The sequence below is a fragment of the Ovis canadensis genome, chromosome Y, assembly GCF_042477335.2.
Source record: "Ovis canadensis isolate MfBH-ARS-UI-01 breed Bighorn chromosome Y, ARS-UI_OviCan_v2, whole genome shotgun sequence".
In the NCBI taxonomy this organism is placed as follows: Eukaryota; Metazoa; Chordata; class Mammalia; order Artiodactyla; family Bovidae; genus Ovis; species Ovis canadensis.
Window position 1 is genome coordinate 785,992 of NC_091271.1, and position 23,880 is coordinate 809,871.

General features: G+C 51.0%; 1 protein-coding gene across 1 annotated transcript in view; it reads right to left on the reverse strand.

The window, feature by feature from the left end:
- Positions 1-21: 21 nt before the first annotated feature.
- Positions 22-23,880, reverse strand: part of LOC138929843 (P2Y purinoceptor 8-like) — a 57,002-nt gene continuing 33,143 nt past the window's right edge. The window contains exon 2 of the mRNA XM_070289532.1: positions 22-4,294. Coding sequence (XP_070145633.1) covers positions 3,166-4,230 — 1,065 coding nt within the window. The 5' untranslated portion in view covers positions 4,231-4,294 and the 3' untranslated portion in view covers positions 22-3,165. The remainder of the gene's footprint in view (positions 4,295-23,880) is intronic.

Consider the following 23,880-nt stretch of genomic DNA (forward strand, 5'->3'; position numbering starts at 1 on the left):
AGATGATGGATGGATGGATACTATCTTTATTTATTTATTTATACTATAGAAACCAACAGATCTGACTGACGGATGGATGGATACATACGTAGATAATGAGAGATGACAGATTTAGTAGGCAAGAGTCATGCCTGGTCAGGGCCTCTGTCCTACTGCCATCTGGGGCTGGACGAGTCTCTGATGGGGGGCGTCCTGGGCACTGTGGGGTGTGGAGGAGCTCTGGTCTCCCCCCACCACACACCAGGGGCAGCCCCCGCCCCCAGTACTGAGAAGCAAAATGACCCCTAATTCATACCACGTATATTTAAATGAATACCTATCTTCGTGTTTGTGTGACTGTATATAAGAACCCAGGTCTCTTGCCTTGCAGGCAGATTCTTTACCACTGCGTCCCCAGGGAAGCCCCCCCCCCCATAAATATAGGGTATATCATGGAACGTGCTATAGATCGGGCTTCCCTGGTGGTTCAGACGGTAAAGAATCCGCCAGCAATGTGGGAGACCGGGGTTCAATCCCTGGGCCGGGAAGATTCCCTGGAGGAGGACATGGCCACCCACTCCAGGATTCCTCCCTGGAGAATCCCGTGGTCGGAGGAGCCTGGAGGGCTATAGTCCACAGGGTCGCAAAGAGTCAGACACGGCTGAGTGACTTAGCACACATCCACCCCTGTGTGGAGTTAGGATAAACTCTTCTTTGCTAGGTTAAAACGCACACCTTGCTTAGGAAAAAAAAAAAAAAAAAGAGGGTTGATTTTGAAGAAGTTCTAGATTTAAAGAGCAGTTGTCAACATAGCATTGAGACCCTAAGCAGTCATCCCATCTGACACATTCCGTCCCCCTCAGGGACTCCCACGAGTTGGTTCATTTACACGCATTCCTGATCTTGAGGCTTTTTAACAGCACTGAGAAATATCAGTGAAATGACAGGATCACAGGTTTCCAAAGACACAGCAGACACTGGGAAAACGCAATAAATCAATGTCTTCGTCTGACGATTTCCAGCAAACTGCATGTCTTCAGTGTGGGTGCTTTAAAACAGGTTCAAGAAAAGAGATGTCGTACTCTGACCACCTGATGCGAAGAGCTGACTCTTTGGGAAAGACCTTGATGCTGGGAAAGATTGAAGGCGGGAGGAGAAGGGGACGACAGCGGAGGAGATGGTTGGATGGCATCACTGACTCTATGGACATGAGTTTGAGCAAACTCCGGAAGATGGTGAAGGACATGGAAGCCTGGCGTGCTGCAGTCCACGGGGTTGCAAAGAGTCGGACACGACTGAGCGACTGAACAAGAACTATATTATTAACGTGCTGAAACAAGGAAATCCAGCCCTGGGATTTCCACTGAGCCGACAGGCACCCCTCGGAAAGGCCGGCGGTTCCCTGAAGATGCTGTTGGATTCTGGCAACTTCAGTGGAACTGGGGATCCTTGGGACGCAGAAATCAGGGAGATGTCGGTGGCCCTGAGGGGCTGGACAGCGAACTGTTGGTGATGATGGTGATGAAATGTGACCTGAGCCGTCTGGGACCCAGAGGCTGGATGGACATCACGCCCATTGCGGGCTGGTGGGTGGGAGTGGTGAGGGGCAAGTGTTATCGGTTAGACCGGCTTCCTCCAAATTCAAATGGTGATGCTTGTTCTCAGCTCAGCAAGAAGACGGTTCCGTGACAGTGGTTTGAGGTTTTCACAGCTTTTTAGAGTCAGACACTGGAAGCCCACTCGCAGGACGTGGCTGCCACTGTTTTGCTGGGTCAGGGTTTTTCTGCCTGCGGACCGTTGTCGTGGCGACCTGACTTTCTAGGGGCTTGGCTCTGGGAACAGTCGGGAAGAGCGGGTGGACCACACGCCATCCTGGGGCGTTCCGAGTCCTTGAAGCCAGCCCTTCTCCCGCCACCCGTGGTGCACGTCCTTTCTCAGGCGGGGGCATGTCTGGCCGGCATTCTGAAAGCAGCAAACGGTGGGTCTCTGCCCTGTGCAAACACTGCGGACTGGCTTGGACACTGTCCTCTGTGTGGGCCTCCCACGGTGGGGATGGGGATGGATGGGACCCCCAGGCGAGTCCTCCCCACCAAGAGCACGGACTGCCCTACGCAGGTCCCACCCTGGGAGCCAGCACCAGGCACTGCGGCCCCTAGAATCACCCGGCCCGTGGCCAGAGGCCCAGTCTCAGAATCGCAGACTGCAGGGGTCTCCTAGGGCAGCCGTGAGAGTTCTATAAATGAGGAGCTTAACGCCCCAGGCAGGTATCCACCCTCCCCGAGTCCTGGGGACCACACGTCTGAGGTCAGGGTGTTCTGGGGCTGGGCTCCCTGCAGAGGCTCCAGGGGAGGGTCCTCCCCGCCTCTTCCAGCTTCCGGGGGCTCCAGGAGTCCGTCCCTGGGCTGGCAGCCGCCTCCCTCCCATCTCTGTGTCCATGTCTCTCCTCTTGGGTGTCTTTTAAGGACCCTGTCACGGGGTCTAGGACCCTGATCCTGTGGGTCACACTCTGACATTCCAGGCAGACGTGGATTTGTGGGGTTGGGACACTATGTACTGCGCTACACAGTTTCCAAGCAATGATGTCCGGGGACCAACTGCTCCCATAACATCAGCTCACAATCCCACCAGCATCTCTGAGGTCCGATGGGGGCGGATGTCACGTGCTTTGCAGCCACCCTGCCCTGGGGGTTCTCCGCAAGCTCCTCCCCGCTGGCCCCTGCCAGGTCTCACCTTACCGGCTTTAGAGCTGTTTTCTTCCCCGCCCCCCGCCCCCCCCCCCTCCCCAGGGAACCCTGAACTTATCCTATGCTTCTCCCTCTGATGTGCAGAGGGTATTTCAGGCAGACCCTGACGACCTGCTGTCTCAGCATCCCCGGCGCTGCAGGAACTGGGGTCCATCATCTTTTCAAAACCTCACAGCTGCCGGAGGGGGGCGGGCTGCTGCTGGCTCGTGTGCTCGCTGGTCTGGCCCGGTCCTCAAAGGATCGCAGGGGTCAGGCCAGGAACCCCGGCAGACCCCAGGAGGACCTGCGGTGGCTGGGGGCGCTCGGCGGGGAGGCGGCAGGCAGAGCGTGGTCGGGCTGAATCCCAGCGCGCCCGGAGTGACCGAAAACAGGCCGCAAAGACCCCTGCTGTCCCTCAACGCCCATCCCCCGCCCCCTGCACTCGCGATGAGGGGTGCCTGTCTCAGAACACGCTCTCCTGCCGTCTCACGCTGGGCCTCTCGGGCGCCTCGTGCTCATCCACGGAGCGCGCGGACAGCGTCCGCCCGGAGAAGAGGCTCTCGCGGCGGCTGTCGGGGCTGTCGGCGGCCGGCAGCGGGCCGTAGCCCAGGTAGTCGCGGAGGCGCAGCTGGAACTCGCTGGACGCGAAGTAGTAGACGAAGGGGTCCAGGCAGTTGTTGAGGCAGCTGAGGCAGAGCGTGAGCTTGTAGATGTGGTAGTAGCTGCGGCCCAGGAAGAGGCGGCTGACCATGTGCACCAGCAGCACGAAGTTGCTGGGCGCGAAGCAGGCGACGAAGGCCAGCAGCACCACGGCGGCCAGGGAGACGGCGCGGCGGCGCTGCGCGCGCCCGTGCGGGTCTGCGGAGCGCAGCAGCGTCAGGATGGTGGCGGTGTAGCAGGCCACGGTGATCACGAAGGGCACCAGGAAGAGCAGCACGAACAGCGTGAACAGGAAGGCGGCCCACATGGCCACGCTCGGCAGCATGTTGGACTTGAGCACGTCGAAGCAGGTGACGATGCCCAGCGCGTCCACGGCGTAGGTGAGGTCGGTGCGCGCCAGCGGGGACAGCGCCGCCAGCAGCAGCAGCCACGTGGCGGCGCAGGCGGCCAGCGCGTAGCGGCGGCGGCGCCACCGGGCGGACGCCAGCGGGTACACGACGCCCAGGAAGCGGTCCACGCTGATGCAGGTCATGGTGAGGATGGACGAGTACATGTTGGCGTAGAAGGCCACGGTGACGGCGTTGCAGAGCAGCACGCCGAACACCCAGTGGTTGCCGTTGCAGTGGTAGTGGATCTGGAAGGGCAGCACGCAGGCCAGCGCGAGGTCCGTGACGCTCAGGTTGATCATGAAGACCACCGACGGCGTCTTGGGCCCGATGTGCCGGCACAGCACCCACAGCGAGAACAGGTTGCCCGGGATGCTCACCAGCGCCACCAGCGAGTACACCACCGGCAGCACCACCGCGATGGCCGGGTCGCGCAGCATCAGGATGGTGGCGTTGTCCGGGCGCGTCATGTTCACGTCCATGCTGCGGCCGTCGGGGGGGGTGGCCGGGCCGGGGGGGGGTAGCCTCGGGATATGGGGTGCCGATCTGCAAGACAGGAGGGAAAGGGGGGTACCGGGGAGGTGAGAGGCGCGGGAGGACCGGGTGTCCTGGGAGAGGGGCCGACACACGGCAGCGTCACAGGCGCGCACACACGTCAGCGTAAGCGTTTACGTCGTATGGTATATGCAGTCTGATATAGACACGCGCATTACATACATATATATATGTGTGACACACACACCATATTGCATGTATATATATATGTCATATATACACACACACCGTATTGCATGTATATATCTATATTTATGATACACACACACCATATTGCACGTATATATATATGTCATATATACACACACACCATATTGCATGTATATATCTATATATATGATACACACACACCGTGTTGCATATGTATGTCTATATATGTGATATATACACACACACACCATATTGCATGTCTGGGGAGAGGGGCCGACACACAGGAGCGTCACAGGTGCACACACACGTGCGCAGGAGCATTTCCATCGTATGGTATGTGCACGTGTGATATAGACACATTACATACATATATATATGTGACACACACCATATTGCATGTATATGTGTATATATATGTCATATATACCCACACACCATATTGCATGCATGTAGGTGTGTATATATAGATGTGGTACACACACACTGTATTGCATGTATGTATGTATCTTTGTGTGTATATACATATGTGTGTGTTACACACACACACCGTATTGCATGTATATGTGCATATATATATGTGATACACACACACCATATTGGATGTATCTATCTATATATATGATACACACAAACACCATATTGCATGTATATGTGTATATATATATATGTGATACACACACACACCATATTGGATGTATATATCTATATATGTGATATATACACACACACCATATTGGATGTGTATATATGTGATCAGTTCAGTTCAGTTCAGTTCAGTCGCTCAGTCGTGTCCGACTCTTTGCCACCCCATGAATCTCAGCACACCAGGCCTCCCTGTCCATCACCAACTCCCAGAGTTCACTCAGACTCATGTCCATCGAGTCAGTGATGCCATCCAGCCATCTCATCCTCTGTCGTCCCCTTCTCCTCCTGCCCCCATTCCCTCCCAGCATCAGAGTCTTTTCCAATGAGTCAACTCTTCGCATGGGGTGGCCAGAGTACTGGAGTTTCAGCTTCAGCATCATTCCTTCCAAAGAACCCCAGGGCTGATCTCTTTCACAATGGCCTGGTTGGATCTCCTTGCAGTCCAAGGGACTCTCAGAGTCTTCTCCAACACCATAGTTCAAAAGCATCAATTCTTTGGCGTTCAGTCTTCTTCACAGTCCAACTCTCATCCGTACAGGACCACAGGAAAAACCATAGCCTTGACTAGACGGACCTTTGTTGGTAAAGTAATGGTTTTCAATATGCTATCTAGGCTAGTAAAGTAATCCTCAAAATTCTCCAAGCCAGGCTTCAGCAATATGTGAACCGTGAACTTCCAGATGTTCAAGGTGGTTTTAGAAAAGGCAGAGGAACCAGAGATCAAATTGCCAACATCCGGCGGATCATTGAAAAAGCAAGAGGGTTCCAGAAAAACATCTATTTCTGCTTCATTGACTATGCCAAAGCCTTTGACTGTGTGGATCACAATCAACTGTGGAAAATTCTGAAACAGATGGGAATACCAGACCACCTGACCTGCCTCTTGAGAAAACTATATGCAGGTCAGGAAGCAACAGTTAGAACTGGACGTGGAACAACAGACTAGTTCCAAATAGGAAAAGGAGTACATCAAGGCTGTATATTGTCACCCTGCTTATTTAACTTATATGCAGAGCACATCATGAGAAACGCTGGACTGGAAGAAACACAAGCTGGAATCAAGACTGCCGAGAGAAATATCAATATATGTGATATATATACACACACCCCATATTGTCTGTGTATATGTATATATGATATATATACACACACACCAACCATGTTGCATGTATATATGTGATATATATACACACATACCATAGTGTTTGTATATGTATATATATGTGATACACACACACCACATTGTATGTAAATATGTATATATATATGTGACACACACCATATTGCACGCATGTATCTATATATATGTGACATAGACACACACATTACATGTATATGTGTGACACACACCATATGTGTCTATGTATGTATGGGATGTGTACACATACACCATATTGCATGTGTATATGTAATATGTATACACACCCCACATACCATGTACACATGTATATACAGACTTGACGCACACCATATTGAAGGCATATATGTGCTATATTACCCACACACCACGTTGCATGTATGTGTGTATATTTATAATATATATATATATGGCACACATACCGTATTGTCCGTATATATGTATATATATGTGATGTAGACACACAGACCGTATTGTATGTAAATATGCATATCCATGTGAGACACACCATATTGTGTATATATATAGTATATGATATACACACACACCACGTTGCTTGTATATATGTATATATGTGATATATATACACACACACCATATTGCATGTATACATGTGATATGTATACACACACCATGCTGCATGTATATATGTATATATATGTGACACACACACACCCCACGTTGCATGTATACGTGTATATATGTGATATACACACACACCATGTTTTATATGTATATGAACGTATATGTGACACGCACACACACACACCGTATTGCATGTCCTGGGAGAGGGGCTGACACACGGGAGCATCACGGGTGCACACACACGTTCGCCAGAGCGTTTATGTCATATAGTATATGCACACGTGTGACATAGACTCACACATTGCACACACATATATGTGACACACAGACCACATTGCATGCATATGTCTATATGATGTGTATATACACATGTCGTATTACCTGCATATCTCTATACATGCGATACATATACACACACCATGTCGCATGGATAGATGTATATATATGTGATCAATATACAGACACCATATGTATGTGTATATGTATAGATATGTGATGTATATACACACATTATTGGATGTATGTATGTGTATATATATTTATGTGACACACGCACCATATTGCATGTATATATGTGGTCTATATCCCCACATAGTATGTTGCACATGTACATGTATATGTCTGTGACACACACACCATGTTGTCTGTATATATATATGTGTGTGTGATATACACGCGTACTCCATATTATATGTATATATGTACATATACGTGCCAAGCACACACACCACATTGTATGTATATGTGTATATCTGTAATATAGACACACACACCATGTCACATGTATATATGTATATGTGTGTGACAGACACACACCATATTGCATGCATGCATGTATATATATGTACACACACCATATTGCATGTATATATGTGGTCTATATCCCCACATAGTATGTTGCATATATACATGTATATGTCTGTGACACACACACCATGTTGTCTGTATATATGTATATATATGTGATATAGACACACACACCATATTGTATGTAAATATGTATATATGCGTGTGTGACACACACACCACATTGCGGGTATGCTGCTGCTGCTGCTGCTGCTAAGTCGCTTCAGTCGTGTCCGACTCTGTGCGACCCCATAGACGGCAGCCCACCAGGCTCCCCCGTCCCTGGGATTCTCCAGGCAAGCACACTGGAGTGGGTTGCCATTTCCTTCTCCACTGCATGAAAGTGAAAAGTGAAAGTGAAGTCGCTCAGTCGTGTTCAGCTCCTAGCGACCCCATGGACTGCAGCCTACCAGGCTCCTCCATCCATGGGATTTTCCAGGCAAGAGTACTGGAGTGGGTAGCCGTTGCCTTCTCCATATTGCCCGTATACATGTATATATATGTGGCACACACCATATTCTATGTATATATGTGATCTATATACCCACACACCATATTGCATGCATATATGTATATGTGTGTGTGTAACAGATACACACACCGTATTGCGTGTATACATGTATATATATGTCACACACACCGTATTCTGTGTATATATGTGATCTATATACCCACACACCATATTGCATGCATATGTGTGTGTGTAACAGATACACACACCGTGTTGCGTGTATACATGTATATATATGTGACACACACCATATTGCATGTATATATGTATATATGTGTGAGGTATACACACACACTATATTGCATGTATGTGAAAAAAGTGAAAGTCGCTCAGGCCTGTCTCTTTGATAGTTCATGGAATTCTCTAGGCCAGAATACTGGAATGGGTAGCCTTTCCCTTCTCCAGGGGATCTTCCCAACCCAGGGATCGAACCCAGGTCTCCCACACTGCAGGCGGAGTCTTTGCCTGCAGAATATTCTTTACCTGAGCCACCAGGGAAGCCCATTGCATGTGTGTGTGTGTGTGTGTGTGTGTGTGTGTGTGTGTGTGAGACCTATACACACACACCACACTGCATGGACACATTCTTAATCACTGCACTGGTGTCTGACTCTTTGTGACCCCCTGGACCGTAGCCCACCAGGCTCCTCTGTCCATGGGGTTCTCCAGGCAAGAGTACTGGAGAGAGTTGCCATCCCCTCCTCCAGGGGGTCTTCGTGACCCAAGGATCGAACTCAGGTCTCCTAAGTTGACACATGGGTTCTCTACCACGGGTGCCACCTGGGAAGCCCATTGTATGTATATATGTGCGTGTATATGTGTGTGTGTGTCTATACATTAACACACAAATATAAATCTGCTATATACATGCATGTGTTTCTATATATATATAAACACACGTGTATTCAATTGCGGGCTTCCCTGGCGGCTTAGATGCCAAAGAATCTGCCTGCAGTGCCGGAGGGCCCAGTTCGATCCCTGGGTCGGGAAGATCCCCTGGAGGAGGAGGGCATGGCAACCCAGTTCAGTGTTCTTGCCTGGAGAATCCTGTGGACAGAGGAGCCTGGTGGGCTACAGTCCATAGTGTCACAAAGCATCAGACAGGACTGAATTACTCAGCATTCGCCCTGCAGCCTGACTGGGAGTGCCAGCCTGCTGGAGACGGTGAGTTCTGAGCTGACTCCTCCTCTGCCGGAATCTGAAACTTGCACCCCTGAACTTCTGTTTTTCCCTGCTGACCTTCCTCCCCGCTCAAAACAGAGAAGTCCCCGGAGCACCTTGCTCGTGACTGGCTGGCCCCTCAGACTCACACAGAGCAAGGGGCCCAGGGCCCAGGGGAGAAGCAGTTCCTGGGGCTGCCTGCCCCCCGCCTTCTGGACACAGTGGGTCCCAACTGTCACTTTCTTTGTAATTGCTCATGTAAATGCAACCCAAAGGCAGCTCACAGTTCATTTCTGTTGGTTTTTTCAAAGTCTGGGGGATGGTTTTGTTACCTCTTTGCTCAGCCGATTCAGCCGCGTCCGACTGTGCACCCCCATGGACTGTACCCCGCCAGCCTTCTTTGCCGACAGGGTTTTTGCAGGCAAGCCTAGTGGAGTGGGTTGCCATGCCCTCCTCCGGCGGATCTTCCCCACCCAGGGATCAAACCCTGGTCTCCCGCCTTGCAGGTGGATTCTTCAGTGTGTCAGCCACCTGACGAAGCTGCTATTTTCCCCGTGGCTGAAGCTATCACTTCTGTTTTCACCGTGTCTGTGTGTGTGCCTGATATCGGGGCTCCAGAAATCAGGGCGTGGGGCTCAGCTGGGCAACCGGGTGCCACCCCCGTTATAGCTCAGGCCTGGAAGACGCCCCCGGCTCACATGCGCCTTGCAGCTGGACACCTGCTGGTGCGGCCCCGGGACGGCGTCCATCCCCGGGGTGTCTGTTGGCAGGAATCATGGTCCCTGGGTCGCCGGGGAAGCCAGCATGTGGCCCTTCAACGCTTATGGCATTGCAGCTCCCCTCTCAGGCCCTGGCGCCCCAGGCATCTGTCTTTTCCTCCGCAGGAGATGTAACATCTGCGGTGGGGGTGTGCGGAACGAGGTTCCTCAAACCCATTTAAAAATGGCCCGGGTTTCGCTTTGAGTAGGAAACTTTCCGCACCACTAGCTCACGGCCAGGTGTGAGCTTACAGTTATTGGGGGGGTGCAACCCCACACCTCACAGCCCCCCACCTCCATCCATCTTTGGGGTTCAGGAGCAAAAGGGACCCGAACGTCTCAGGATCGCACGTGGAGGCCACGTAGGGGGGTGGTGGAGGAGAGAGAGGTCTCTGATCCGCAGGGGAAAGGGGAACTCGGGGAGGCTGGGGCTGGGGGTGACTAGGAGGCTACTGCATGTCCACAGTCGGGGGTGGGGGGAATTTGAGAAGATGGGGGTGTACAGAGCTGGAGACAGAAAGCCCAGTCTCCCCCGTCGGGTGGCACTGGGGGGCACGGAGCCTGCTGGGGGCTCCCCTGCGGGCTCAGATGGTCAAGAATCTCCCTGCAATGCAGGAGACCTGGGTTCGACCCCTGGGTGGGGAAGATCCCCTGGAGGAGGGCATGGTAACTTGCTCCAGTATTCTTGCCGGGAGCATCCCACGGAGAGTGGAGCCTGGCAGGACTACAGTCCACGGGGTCGCAGAGAGTCGGACTACGACTCAGCGGCTAGCACACTTTTTCATTTCTGCCCGGCGATGACTCCCCCTCTTCCTTCCCCCGGATCTGTCGTAACCTCCCGGTGGGAGCTTCAAAAGAGACTTCATTTGCATAACACAGTGGCTGGCCCCCCGCAGAGAAGCCACGTGGGTGTCCGGGAGGCCTCCGTCTGCACCCCGAACCTGCCGCCTCCCCCCGCCCCACTAGCCCCCCGGGGCCCCCCCCCCCCAAGCTTTCACCTGTGCCCGTCTCGTGGACTGGGCAGGCAGCCCCCTCCCCTGCAACACGGCGACACATGGCTGATTCATAAAGAAATCACTTCTAACAGATGCGGCCGGCTCCCAAAGCCACGGGCGGGGCAGAGGCCCAGGGGGTGGGGGATGGAAGTGGCTTGAAATGAGCCAGAAACAGTTGCCGTCGACCACAAGACGGTCCCCGGGGCGCTGCGCGGGCAGAGGGGACTCTTTGCCAGAGGCACCGGGCAGCCTGCAGGCTTGGGGGCCGCAGGGTGCTGAGTGGGGCAGAGGTTCTGCAGGAAGCTGCACGCAGGCGTCACACACAAGCTCGCACAGAGCTGGAGCCCCGGCGCCCTTGGCTCCTGGGAACCCCCCATCCGCATCGACCTCTCTTCTTAACGGCTCTACAGAGCCACCAGGAAAACATCATCAAGGTCACCTCTGCAAAGTGGATATAGGGGTGTGGGCGTTAGCCCCTCAGTCGTGTCTGACTCTCTGTGACGCCCTGGACTGTAGCCCACCAGGCTCCTCCGTCCATGGGATTCTCCAGGCAAGAATACCGGAGTGGGCAGCCATGCCCTCCTCCAGGGGACCTTCCCGACCCGGGGATCAAACCTGCCTCTCCTGCATTGCAGGCGGATTCTTGACCATCTGACCCACCAGAGACACGGCAGTGGTTTTTCATATACTAGCAAAGAGACGCAACCAGCCCCATCACGCAATCCCAGAACATCCTCATCGTCTTGAAAAGAAGCCCTGCACGCCACGGCAATCACCCCTGCATCCCTTCCCTGGCACACTCGGATACACGTTTAAAAAACCGAGCTCAGATTCACCTATTGTGACATGCTGAAAGTGGAGGGTTCTGTGGCGCAGGGCAGGGCTCACAAGCCTTCACGACCACCATCTCTGTCTGGCTCCAGACATGTCCATCCCCCTCAAAAGGAGATGCTCTACCCTGAAGACCTCCCACGTCTTCCCAGCCCCTGGTGTGCCTTCTGCGTCTGTGGATTTGCCTGTTCAGGACGTTTCCTATAAAGGGAATCACACACCGTGCTCCTTCTGTGTCTGCTCCCCTCACTGAGCAGTGTGTGTTCAGGGTCCAGCCACGCTGTAGGCTGTGTCAGAGCTTCACTCCTTTTCCACAGCTGCGGCATATTCCACTGTGTGAATAGACCACATGCTGCTTATCCATCCATCATCCATCAACCCACCCACCCACTTATCCATCCATCCATCATCCATCCACCCACCCACTCACTTATCTACCCATCCATCCACCCATCATCCATCCAACCACCCATCCACTCCTTATCCATCCACCCATCATCCATCCAACCGTCCATCCACTCCTTATCCATCCATCCATCATCCAACCACCCATCCACTCACTTATGCATCCACCCGTCATCCATCCAACCACCCACCCACTCACTTATCCATCCATCCATCCACCCATCATCCATCTAACCATCCATCCACTCCTTATCCATCCACCCATCATCCATCCATCCACCCACTCACTTATCTATCCATCCACCCATCATCCATCCAACCATCCATCTCCTCCTCATCCATTCATCCATCATCCATCCACCCACCCATCCATCCATCATCTACCCATCCATCCATCCATCCACCCACTTATCATCCATCCACCCATCCATCCATCCACCCATCTATCCACTCACTTATCCATTCATACACCCATCTATCCATCCATCATCCACCCACCCATCTATCCATCCACTCACTTACCCATCCATCCATCCATCCACCCACTCATCTATCCATCCACCCATCCACCCATCCATCTATCCATCCATCTATCCACTCACTTATCCATTCATTCACCCATCCATCCATCCACCCCTCCCTCCATCCATACATCATCCATCCATCCATCCACTCACTTATCATCCATCCACCCATCCATCTATCCACCCATCATCCACCCATCCATCCATCTGTCCATCATCCACCCATCCATCCATCCATCCATCCATCCACCCATCTATCCATCCACTCACTTATCCATCCATCCATCATCCATCCACCCACCCATCCATCCATCCATCCATCCATCATCCATCCATCCACCCACCCATCCATTTATCCATCCATCATCCACCCACCCATCTATCCATCCACTCACTTATCCATCCATCCATCATCCATCCATCCATCCACTCACTTATCCATCCATCCATCATCCATCCACCCACCCATCCATCATCCACCCACCCACCCATCTATCCATCCATCATCCATCCACCCATCCATCTATCCATCCATCCACCCACCCACCCATCCATCTATCCACCCATCATCCACCCACCCATCCATCTATCCATACATCATCCACCCACCCACCCATCTATCCATCCATCATCCATCCACCCATCCATCTATCCATCCATCCACCCACCCACCCATCCATCTATCCACCCATCATCCACCCACCCATCCATCTATCCATACATCATCCACCCACCCACCCATCTATCCATCCATCATCCATCCACCCATCCATCTATCCATCCATCCACCCACCCACCCATCCATCTATCCATACATCATCCATCCATCCATCCATCCACTCACTTATCCATTCATCCACCCACTTATCCATTCATCCACCCATCCATCTATCCTTCTATCCACTCACTTATCCATCTATCCAGCCAGCCAGCCACTCATCCATCCATGCATACCTAGCTACTAACACTTAAACCAAGCCCGGGACTCCACTCCCCACCATCTGAAGGTCAGAGACGCTCAGGACAGTGGTCCTTCTGTCTCTTCTGAGATGGGCCTTACTCAGGTGGGGTGAGTGAAAAGCAGCCCCGAGTCAAAGGGATGGCTGCTCTTTAAGGACCTCTCCTGTGTCTTTTCAACAACAACAGCCCAAACTTCCCAAAAGCTGGGGGTTCTCCTGGGGCTGAGCTCACAACAGGGACTGGAGGGTCTGGACCAAAGGAAAACCATGACTCAGCCCTGTGCAGCGTGGGCTGGCCTGTTCTCTGGGTTTCTTGAGGGTCTTATGCCACCCAAGTCGTGGTGCTTTGTGGGGGCAGCTCTGGAAACCTCGGCCCCAAAGCATTCAAGGGGCACGGCTTCAGAGAGCTGGTGACGTCACAGAGTCCAAATGGGTGCTGCCGCGTGGTCCACAGAGTATTCACTCCTGGAATGCTGTTTAGTCGCTCAGTCGTGTCCGACCCTTTGTGACCCCGTGGACTGTAACCCTCCAGGCTCCTCTGTCCATGGGATTCTCCAGGAAAGAACAGTGGAGTGGTTTGCCATGCCCTCCTCCAGGGGATCTTCCTAACCCAGCCAGGGTTTGAATCCTGGGTGGAGAATCTTGGGATGACTTAACCACACGGAGCTCACAGCCACCTGGTGCAGGAAGGGTTGGGAAGAGGCAGGCTGTGGGGTCTTGCCCACCCAGACCCTCAATTTCCTCACCTGTCATAGCACAGATAGAGACTCACCCTCTGAGAGTGGTCTTGGTGCCGAGGGGCTCAGCGACGGCAAAGCGCTCTGTCAGCTGGCATGTGTCCATAAATACTAGCTAGGCCAGTAACTGGGGGGTGTCCTGGACTGTCCTAACAGACAACCACTAACTGGGGGCTAGTGACAATAGGCATCTATCCTTCCCCAGGCCTGGAGGGTCTGGTCTGAGGTCAGGGGGTCCCAGGGCTGGGCTCCCTGCGGAGGCTCCAGGGGACGGTCCTCCCCACCTCTTCCAGCTTCCGGGGGCTCCGGGCGTCCGTCCCTGGGCTGGTGGCCACCTCCCTCCCGTCTCCACCTCCATCTCCACGTGGTTTCTCCTCTGTGTCCGTGTCTCTCCTCTTCACTGTCTTGTAAGGGCCCAGTCCCTGGGTTTAGGGCCAGCCGCATCCAGGAGGAACCTCATCTCAGACCCTTCACCGTGTCACCTCTGCAGAGACCCTGTTTCCTAATAATGCCTGGCCTGAGGTTCTGAGTGGGCATGAATCTTAGCAGGGCAGCCTTCAACCCACTACACCACTCCACTGAGCTATAGCCCTATAAATAACTCAGCAAACAACAGGTGGATTTCTTCTGAAATTCGATCATGATAGTTAATGCACTCATCTTTCCAGAATCTTTTTTGGGGCATTGTTTTTTTAAATTAATTAATTTATTTTAATTGGAGGCTAATTGTTTTATACTATCCAGAATCTTTATGTAGGAGCCCATCATCTATTGGCAGGATTTTAAAAAATATCTTAGAGTCACTGACTGATGAACTTTGTGGAAGGTTACTTGCCATTGAAATAGGGCCATCCTCATCCAGGAGGGGGCCTCCCTGGTGGCTCAGCTGCATTGCGGGAGACCTGGGTTCAGTTCCTGGGTGGGGAAGATCTCCTGGAGAAGAGAATGGCAACCCATTCCAGTTATTCTTGGGTTTCCCTGGTGGCTCAGATGGTGAAGAATTTGCCTGCAGTGGGAGAGACCTGGGTTCTATCCCTGGGTTGGGAAGATCCCCTGGAGGAGGGCATGGCAACCCACTCCGGTATTCTGGCCTGGAGAATCCTATGGACAGAGGAGCCTGCTGGGCTACAGTCCATGGGGTCACAGAGAGTCGGACACGCCTGCGTGCCTGAGCACAGCACAGCTCAGCATCCAGGAGGGCCTCATCTCGAGCCCTTCCCTTCATGACATCTGCAGAGACCACATTATTCTCCCCACTCAGGGGTTCCAGGGGGTCAGGATGTGAGCACCTCTTGGCTGGTCCCCACTTTAGGCATCAAGAAGACCTCTACGGGCTGTTCAGACATCAGTGCATCCGGGAGGGGAGGGTGCTCGCTGAGTCCAGCCACGTCCCCGCCGGCATCAGGGCGGAGCCACGAGCGTGGACAGAAGTCTTTCCAAGTGGCAAATCCTGAAGAAGCGGGAGCTACACAGGCCGCTTTGGAATCTGACCGTCACGCCCAGACATTCGGGCTGCTCCCTGCTGGGGAAGGGGTGTGTCGTCAGCCTTGTGTGGGAGATCCTGCCCTCTTGCCCTTGACCCGCGGCTCCGGGCGATGCTTGTGAACCTGCCCAGCAGAGGAAGCTGTGATGGGTTTTCTGGTTGACCATGGGGGTGACACAGAGAAGACGCCGGAAACTCTGTGGCTGTCACGGGTGAATTGTGTCTCCCGGCCGCAAGTTCAGGCGGAAGGTCTAACTCCCTGTATGTAAAAGGGTCGCCTTCGTTCCAAGGCGGGGAGAGGGGGGTGTCTTTGCAGATGTAATTGTTTTAGGGTCACGTGAGGTCCATCTGGACTTCTGAGCTGGCTCAGGGGGTAAAGAACCTACCTGCAAATGCAAGAGATGCGAATTCGATCCCTGGATTGGTAAGATCCCCTGGAGGAGGGCATGGCAACCCACTCCACTATTCTTGCCTGGAGAATCCCATGGCAGGGGGGCACTGGGGCAGAAGGAGGGAGACCGCCAGGCAGAAATGGACGCAGAGGTGGACAAGATGCTTCAGTAAGCCAAGGAACGCCAAGGAGGGGCCAGGAAACACCAGAAGCTCAGACCAAGTGACAAGTGAAAGTGTTGGTCGCTTCACTCGTGTCCGACCCTTTGCGACCCCATGGACCGTAGCCCCGCCAGGCTCCTCTGTCCGTAGGATTCTCCAGTCCAGAACACTGGAGTGGGCTGCTCTTCCCTTCTCCAGGGGGATCTTCCAGACCCGGGGATCGACCCTGTGTCTCCTGCGTTGGCAGGTGGGTTCGTTACCATCTGAGCCACTAGGGAAGTGCAGAGGCTGGGATGGAGGCGTGGAAAAGACTCCCAGCCACAGCCTTCCGAAGGAACCCGCGCTCCCGCACACACCTTGACTTCAGCTCTGCAGACACTGAATCTGTGTCGTTCAAGCTCTGCTCCCAGTTGGGTGGGCGGGGAGGCGGTTTCCTTCCAGCAGCCCCAGGAAACAGACGCGCAAGCGAAAAGAGGCAGCGTTTTAGCTAATAGAGTAGAGAAAGTGAGAGCAATCGTCCTGCGAAATGAAAGAGGGGGAGGAATCCTTTAAGGACCCACTCCAGTACCCTTGCCTGGAAAATCCCATGGGAGGAGGAGCCTGGTGGGCTGCCATCTATGTGAAGCGACTATGTGAAGTGAAGTGAAGCGACTTCACTTTCCCTTTTCACTTTCATGCATTGGAGAAGGAAATGGCAACCCACTCCAGTGTTCTTGCCTGGAGAATCTCAGGGACGGGGGAGCCTGGTGGGCTGCCGTCTATGGGGTCACACAGAGTCAGACACGACTGAAGCGACTTAGCAGCAGCAGTAGCAAGGCGTGAAAGGATGAGATTGCAGGAAAGACAGAGATGAGAGGATGTGGGCAACAGCCTCGCGGGTCGTTTGGCAGACGCTGACCCAAGTTAAAGATGGGAAAACGGCCCTCAGCATGATGTGAACACACACTGAGGGACTTCCCTGGTGGTTCAGGGGTTAAGAAGCCACCTGGCGAACCCGCCTACACTGTTGGCTGTACATGGGTGCAGCCGCTGTGCAGAAGAGAATGGAGGTTCCTTAGAACACTAAACAGAGGCCTACTGTGTGATCCGGCCATCTCACCCCTGGGCAGGCATCCAGAGAAAAACATGCTCTGAAATGATCCATGCACCCCAGCATTCACTGTAGCGCCGTTTGCAACAGCCAGGACATGGAAGCAACCGGGATGTGCGCCAACAGAGGAAGGGAGAGAGACGATGTGGTGTGTTTACACAATGGAGTATGACTCAGCCAGAAAAAGGAATGAAATAAAGCCATTTGCACCAAGAGGGGTGGACCCAGAGATTCTCCTACTGAGTGAAGTAAGTCAGACAGAGAAGGGGAAACATCTTTGACATCACTAATACGTGGAATCTGAAAAGACATGATACCCATGAGTTTACTTACAAAATAGAAAGACACTCATAGAGTTGGAAAATGAACTTATGCCTACCAGGGGGGAAAGATGGGGGAAAGGGATAGTCAAGGAGTTTGGGATGGACATGGACACACGGCTGTATTTAACATGGAGAACCAGCAAGGACCTGCTGTCCAGCACAGGGAACTCTGCTCAATACTCTGTAATAGCCTTATGGTCACCAGGGGGAAGGATGCGGGAAGGGATAGTTGGGGAGTTTGGGATGGACATGGACACACTGCTGTATTTAACATGGAGAACCAGCAAGGAGCTGCTGGACAGCACAGGGAACTCTGCTCAATCCTCTGTAATAACCTCATGGTTCAAATGGCAACCCACTACAGTATTCTTGCCTGGAGAATCCCATGGACAGAGGAGCTTGGTGGGCTACAGTCCATGGGGTCGCAAAGAGTCGGACACGACCGAGCGACTTCACTTCACTCCCAGGGGGAAGGATGGGGGAAGGGACAGTCAGGGAGTCTGGGATGGACATGGACACACTGCTGCATTTAACATGGAGAACCAGCAAGGACCTGCTGGACAGCACAAGAGACTCTGCTCAGTGTCACGTGGCAGCCTGGATGAGAAGGGAGTTTTGGGGAGAATGTGTACATTAATATGTAAGCCTGAGTCCTTTTGCTGTCCACCTAAACCATCACAATATTGTTAATTGTCTATACACCAATAATAAAGACCTTGCAGTTTGAAAAAAAAAATAAAGGAATCCGCCTTACAACGCAGGAGACGTGGGTTCAACTGCTGGTTGAGAAACGAAGGTCACATGTGCCTCCAGGCAGCTCAGCCACGAGCCGTAACTAGTGAGCCCAAGTGTCACAGCTAAGGCCCGACAGAGCCGAACAAATAAATAGTAAAAAGAAAGAGTGTTGGACCTTATTTTCCCTCCAGGGCTGTGGCCCACCCCATGGCTGAGCACTGGGAGACGTCTGCTCTGTAGCATCCTTGCAGGCACGTCTCGGTGTGCGTGAAACACACACGCACACTGTGAAATGAGAATATCTCCTCCCATAACAGGAAACTAGAAAGGTCACGGCCATCAGCAATTTCTACCCTCTGCATGAGCTGTGGTTTTCCCAGGAGTCGTGTATGGAGGTGAGAGTTGGACCATAAAGAAAGCTGAGCTCAGGAGAATGGATGCTTTTGACCTGTGGTGTTGGAGAAGACTCTTGAGAGTCCCTTGGACTGCCAGGAGATCCAACCAGTCCATCCTAAAGGGAATCAGTCCTGAATGTTCATTGGAAGGACTGACGCTGAAGCTGAAACTCCAATACTTTGGCCACCTCATGCGAAGAGTTGACTCATTGGAAAAGAGTCTGATGCTGGGAGGGATTGGGGGCAGGAGGAGAAGGGGACGACAGAGGATGAGATGGCTGGATGGCATCACTGACTCAATGGACGTGAGTTTGAGCAAGCTCCCAGACTTGGTGATGGACAGGGAGGCTTGGTGTGCTGCAGCCCACGGGGTCAAAAAGAGTTAGACACGACTGAGCAACTGAGCAACAAGGTAACCAAACAACAGGATTTGCCCAGACAGCTGAGGGGCATGTGAAAGGAGTGAATTCAGTGAGCCCAGAGGCTTGCATCCTCCCATACGCAGAATGCTCAGTTGCTTCACTGGATATCTCATCTTTGCTGTTCAGACCACCTGCTCCCTTTGTTGCAAACTTGTATACAGCCTGACTCCCCCTCCCGCCTCCTTGGAGCAGTTTTCTCCGAGCTCCCGAGATGCTGTCCACCCCCCAGGCTCAGATCCTCAACATGTCCACCAAATAAAATAACTGCCTTATTAATTTCTGCTTGTGACTATATATTTTAGTCAACGACACTCACCCACACAGGCAGACATTTCACCTTGCATGCTTTACACGTCGCCTCTCATGACCTTCTCGCTTTGAGCATTTACGAACGTCTCCATCACATGTATACAGTTTCTCTCTGCCCTTTTCCACACTGGAATACGCAGTGGGCGTGTGTCATCTTGCTCCCCAGGTTGTGGGCACTCGGACGCGTTGCCTGAACTCTGTATTCTGTAGACACGCACCTATGCAAGTGTTTCTCTACATGGCCGTGATAACGTCTTCCAAAGCCCAGATTGTGGTTCAAATGGTGCAGAATCTGCCTGCAATGCAGGACACCCGGGTCTGATGCCTGGGTTGGGAAGATCCCCTGGAGGAGGGCATGGCAACCCACTCCAGTCTTCTTGCCTGGAGAATCTCACCGACAGAGGAGCCTGGCGGGGCTACAGTCCACGGGGTGTCAAAGACTCACGTACTACGGAGCGGCTAACACACACACAGGCTTGCCGATACAAAGGCTGCACTCATTTTAAATTGAATGCATTACATTAGTTAGAAAGGAGAATAGATGTAAAACCAGCCCTCGAGACTGCCACCTTAGAAAACTAGAATGGGAGGATCCGTTTAAATCCCAAGGGATTAGAAGCAAAGACGCAGAAAGCGGTGAAACCGAAAACAGAAAATCAAGAGAGGAAAGAAAAAGAAATCAAAAGCTGGGTCTTGGACGTGATCGAGAAAATCAATAAACTTCTACTCTGGCAAAGAAAAAACAAAAAGAGACAGGGAGAGGAAATACATGGACACCACCTGGGCAAGGGGTGGTAAGATGAGTCGGGAGCTGGAACGGACACAGATACACCCCTGCTATTCTGCATAAAGTAGATAACAAATGAGAAGCTACCGTCTAACACCAGGAATGCTACTCACTGCCTTGTGGTGAGCTAAACGCAAAGAAAAACCCACAAAGGCGGGGACGTAGGAATGCCTGCCGCTGATTCGAGTGGCTGTACAGTGGAAACTAACGCAACGTTGTGAAGAAGCTGTCCTCTAATAAAAACAATAAGCGAGGCGGAAGGCGCACGTCACAAAAATCCAAAACCAGAGACAGACTGTCACTGCAGACCCCTTGCTTAGTTGCTCAGTCGTGTCCGCCTCTTTGCGACCCCGCGGACTGTAGCCCACCAGGCTCCTCTGTCAGTGGGATTCTCCAGGCAAGTAAAGGGGAGTGGGGAGGGACGTTCAGGAGGGGAGGAAGGTATGTATTCCTGTGGCTGATTCATCTTGCTATATAGCAGAAAGCAAGACAATATTGTAAAACAATTATCCTTCAATTAAAACTAAATTAATTAGAATTAAAAAAAAAGAATACTGGAGTGGGTTGCCCTTTCCAAAGACATTGAAAGAACAACCAAGCAATACTACGAACAGTTCTATGCCCACCGATTTTATTACCTAGATGGACATGAGCTGCAGAGACACACCCAAGGCTAAACAGGCCGTTAGAATCACTCCGCGTCTATTAAAGAGTAGGATCAATAATGAATAACTCGTCCCTCCGCCCCCCCAAAAAAGCACCATGTCCAGATAGACTTACTGGTGATTTCTACCAGACACCTGGAGGACGGAATGATAGCAATTCTCTACATGTTTTTCTCCCCCAGAAAAGAGAAACCGAGCCACCAGCAGCCCATACCCTTCCCACACGCGGCGCCAATCTGAAGTTGCAGAAAAGACAACAGGGCTGGGGTGGGGGGAGGGGGCACTCAATTGTCACACTGTCAACAACCCCAGACCGCCAGCAGCCTGCGTCATTTTTTCCATCTGAGGGGTGAGAGGTGCCACACCACCCAGGGTTCAAGTCACACCTCACATGGGGGCTGCAGAGGTCAACCGTCTCTGCTGCTATTGTCTGGGGTTGACTGTCTTTCTCGAGTTCTCAGCTGGCGCCTCCTCCGTGGAATGGCTTTGCCACACCGAGCCAGACCCGCCCCTGGGCCACTCAACTCTGTCTTATCAGCATGATGCTAGCGGCCGTTTCTGCACAATTTAGTGGGTCATATTCGTGCGGATATATTTCTGGGCTCGCTATTGTGCTTCCGTTGATCCGTGCGTCTCTCTTTCATCTAAATCACACTGCTTTTTTTTTTCTTTCTTAATTATTTTGTATTGCAGCCTAGTTGCTTCATATTGCGGTACTGGACTTTCCTGGAGGCTCAGCTGGTAAAGAATCTGCCTGCAATGCCGAAAACCTGGGTTCCATCCCTGGATCAGGAAAATCCCCTGGAGAAGGGCTAGGCTACTCACTCCAGTATTCTTGGGCTTCCCTGGTGGCTCAGCTGATAAAGAATCCGCCTGCAATGCAGGAGACTGAGATTCAGCCTCTGGGTCCGGAAGATCCCCTGGAGAAGGGAACGGCAACCCACTCCAGTCTTCTTGCCTGGAGAATCCCGTGGACAGAGGGGCCCGGCGGGCTACAGTCCACGGGGTCGCAGAGTCAGACACGACTGAGTGGCTAAGCACAGCACGTCGTTGCTTTAGAATGTTAGGTTAGTTTCAGCAAAGTGAATCAGCCGTACGTATATATATATCCCCTCTGTTTTTGCATTTCCTTCCCATTTAGGTCAACACAGAGTGTGATTCTTTTTGTTACTTACTTGGGTATCTAACAGTATAAAAAAAACCATCAAAACTCTTCGCAAACTACAGCAAGTTAAATATAAGGCTTTTTCATTCACAAAATACCATGTGCACTTTAGTTTTTAGGCTACTGATTCTTCTTTTTTTTTTTTTTCAAACTGTAAACTTTTTATTTTAGATTGGGGTATATAATATAACTCCTGGGTGGCGTCCCCTGTGCTATCCAACAGGGTCTCATTAGTTTTCTATTTTATACACAATTTCAATAGTGTATATCTGTCAATCCCAAGCTCCCATTTTTTTTGTTAAAAAATTTTTTTTATTAAAATTTTTTTTCTGAAAGATAGTTGATTTACAATGTTGAGCTCATTTCTGTTGTAAAGTGAATCAGTTTTACATATATATATATGTAAGATTTTTAAGATTTTAAGATTTTTAAAAAGATTTTAAAGATTCTTTTCCCATATAGGTTATTCAGATTCTTTTTAAGATTCTTTTCCCATACAGGTTATTAAGATTCTTTTTAAGATTCTTTTCCCATGTAGGTTATTAAGATTGTTTTAAAGATTCTTTTCCCATATAGGCTATTAAGATTCTTTTTAAGATTCTTTTCCCATGTAGGTTATTAAGATTCTTTTTAAGATTCTTTTCCTATATAGGTTATTAAGATTCTTTTTAAGATTCTTTTCCCATGTAGGTTATTAAGATTCTTTTTAAGATTCTTTCCCATGTAGGTTATTAAGATTCTTTTCCCATATAGGTTATTAAGATTCTTTTTAAGATTCTTTTCCCATATAGGTTATTAAGATTCTTTTTAAGATTTTTCCCATATAGGTTATTAAGATTCTTTTAAAGATTCTTTTCCCATATAGGTTATTAAGATTCTTTTTAAGATTCTTTCCCATATAGGTTAGTAAGATTCTTTTCCCATATAGGTTAGTAAGATTCTTTTTAAGATTCTTTTCCCATACAGGTTATTAAGATTCTTTTTAAGATTCTTTTCCCATATAGGTTAGTAAGATTCTTTTTAAGATTCTTTTCCCATATAGGTTAGTAAGATTCTTTTTAAGATTCTTTCCCATACAGGTTATTAAGATTCTTTTTAAGATTCTTGTCCCATACACGTCATCACAGAACATTGAGTAGAGCTCCCTGTGAGTACGGGCGCTCTTTGTTGACTGTCTGCCTCTATACAGCTGCGTATTTGTCCGTCCCAATCTCCCAAGTGATGCCTCCCCATTCTCGCAGGTTTTAGTATTTTTCCTGTTCTGAATGGTTCGTATTAAAGAAAGAATTTCAGTCGCTAGAAAGGAAAGGTGACATGTGCTGCAGTGCATCTTTATAATCAGTACATGTATTTGTCTTGATTACAAAGAGGATCATAAGCTCAGAAATTTGCAACAGTTTTTTAGC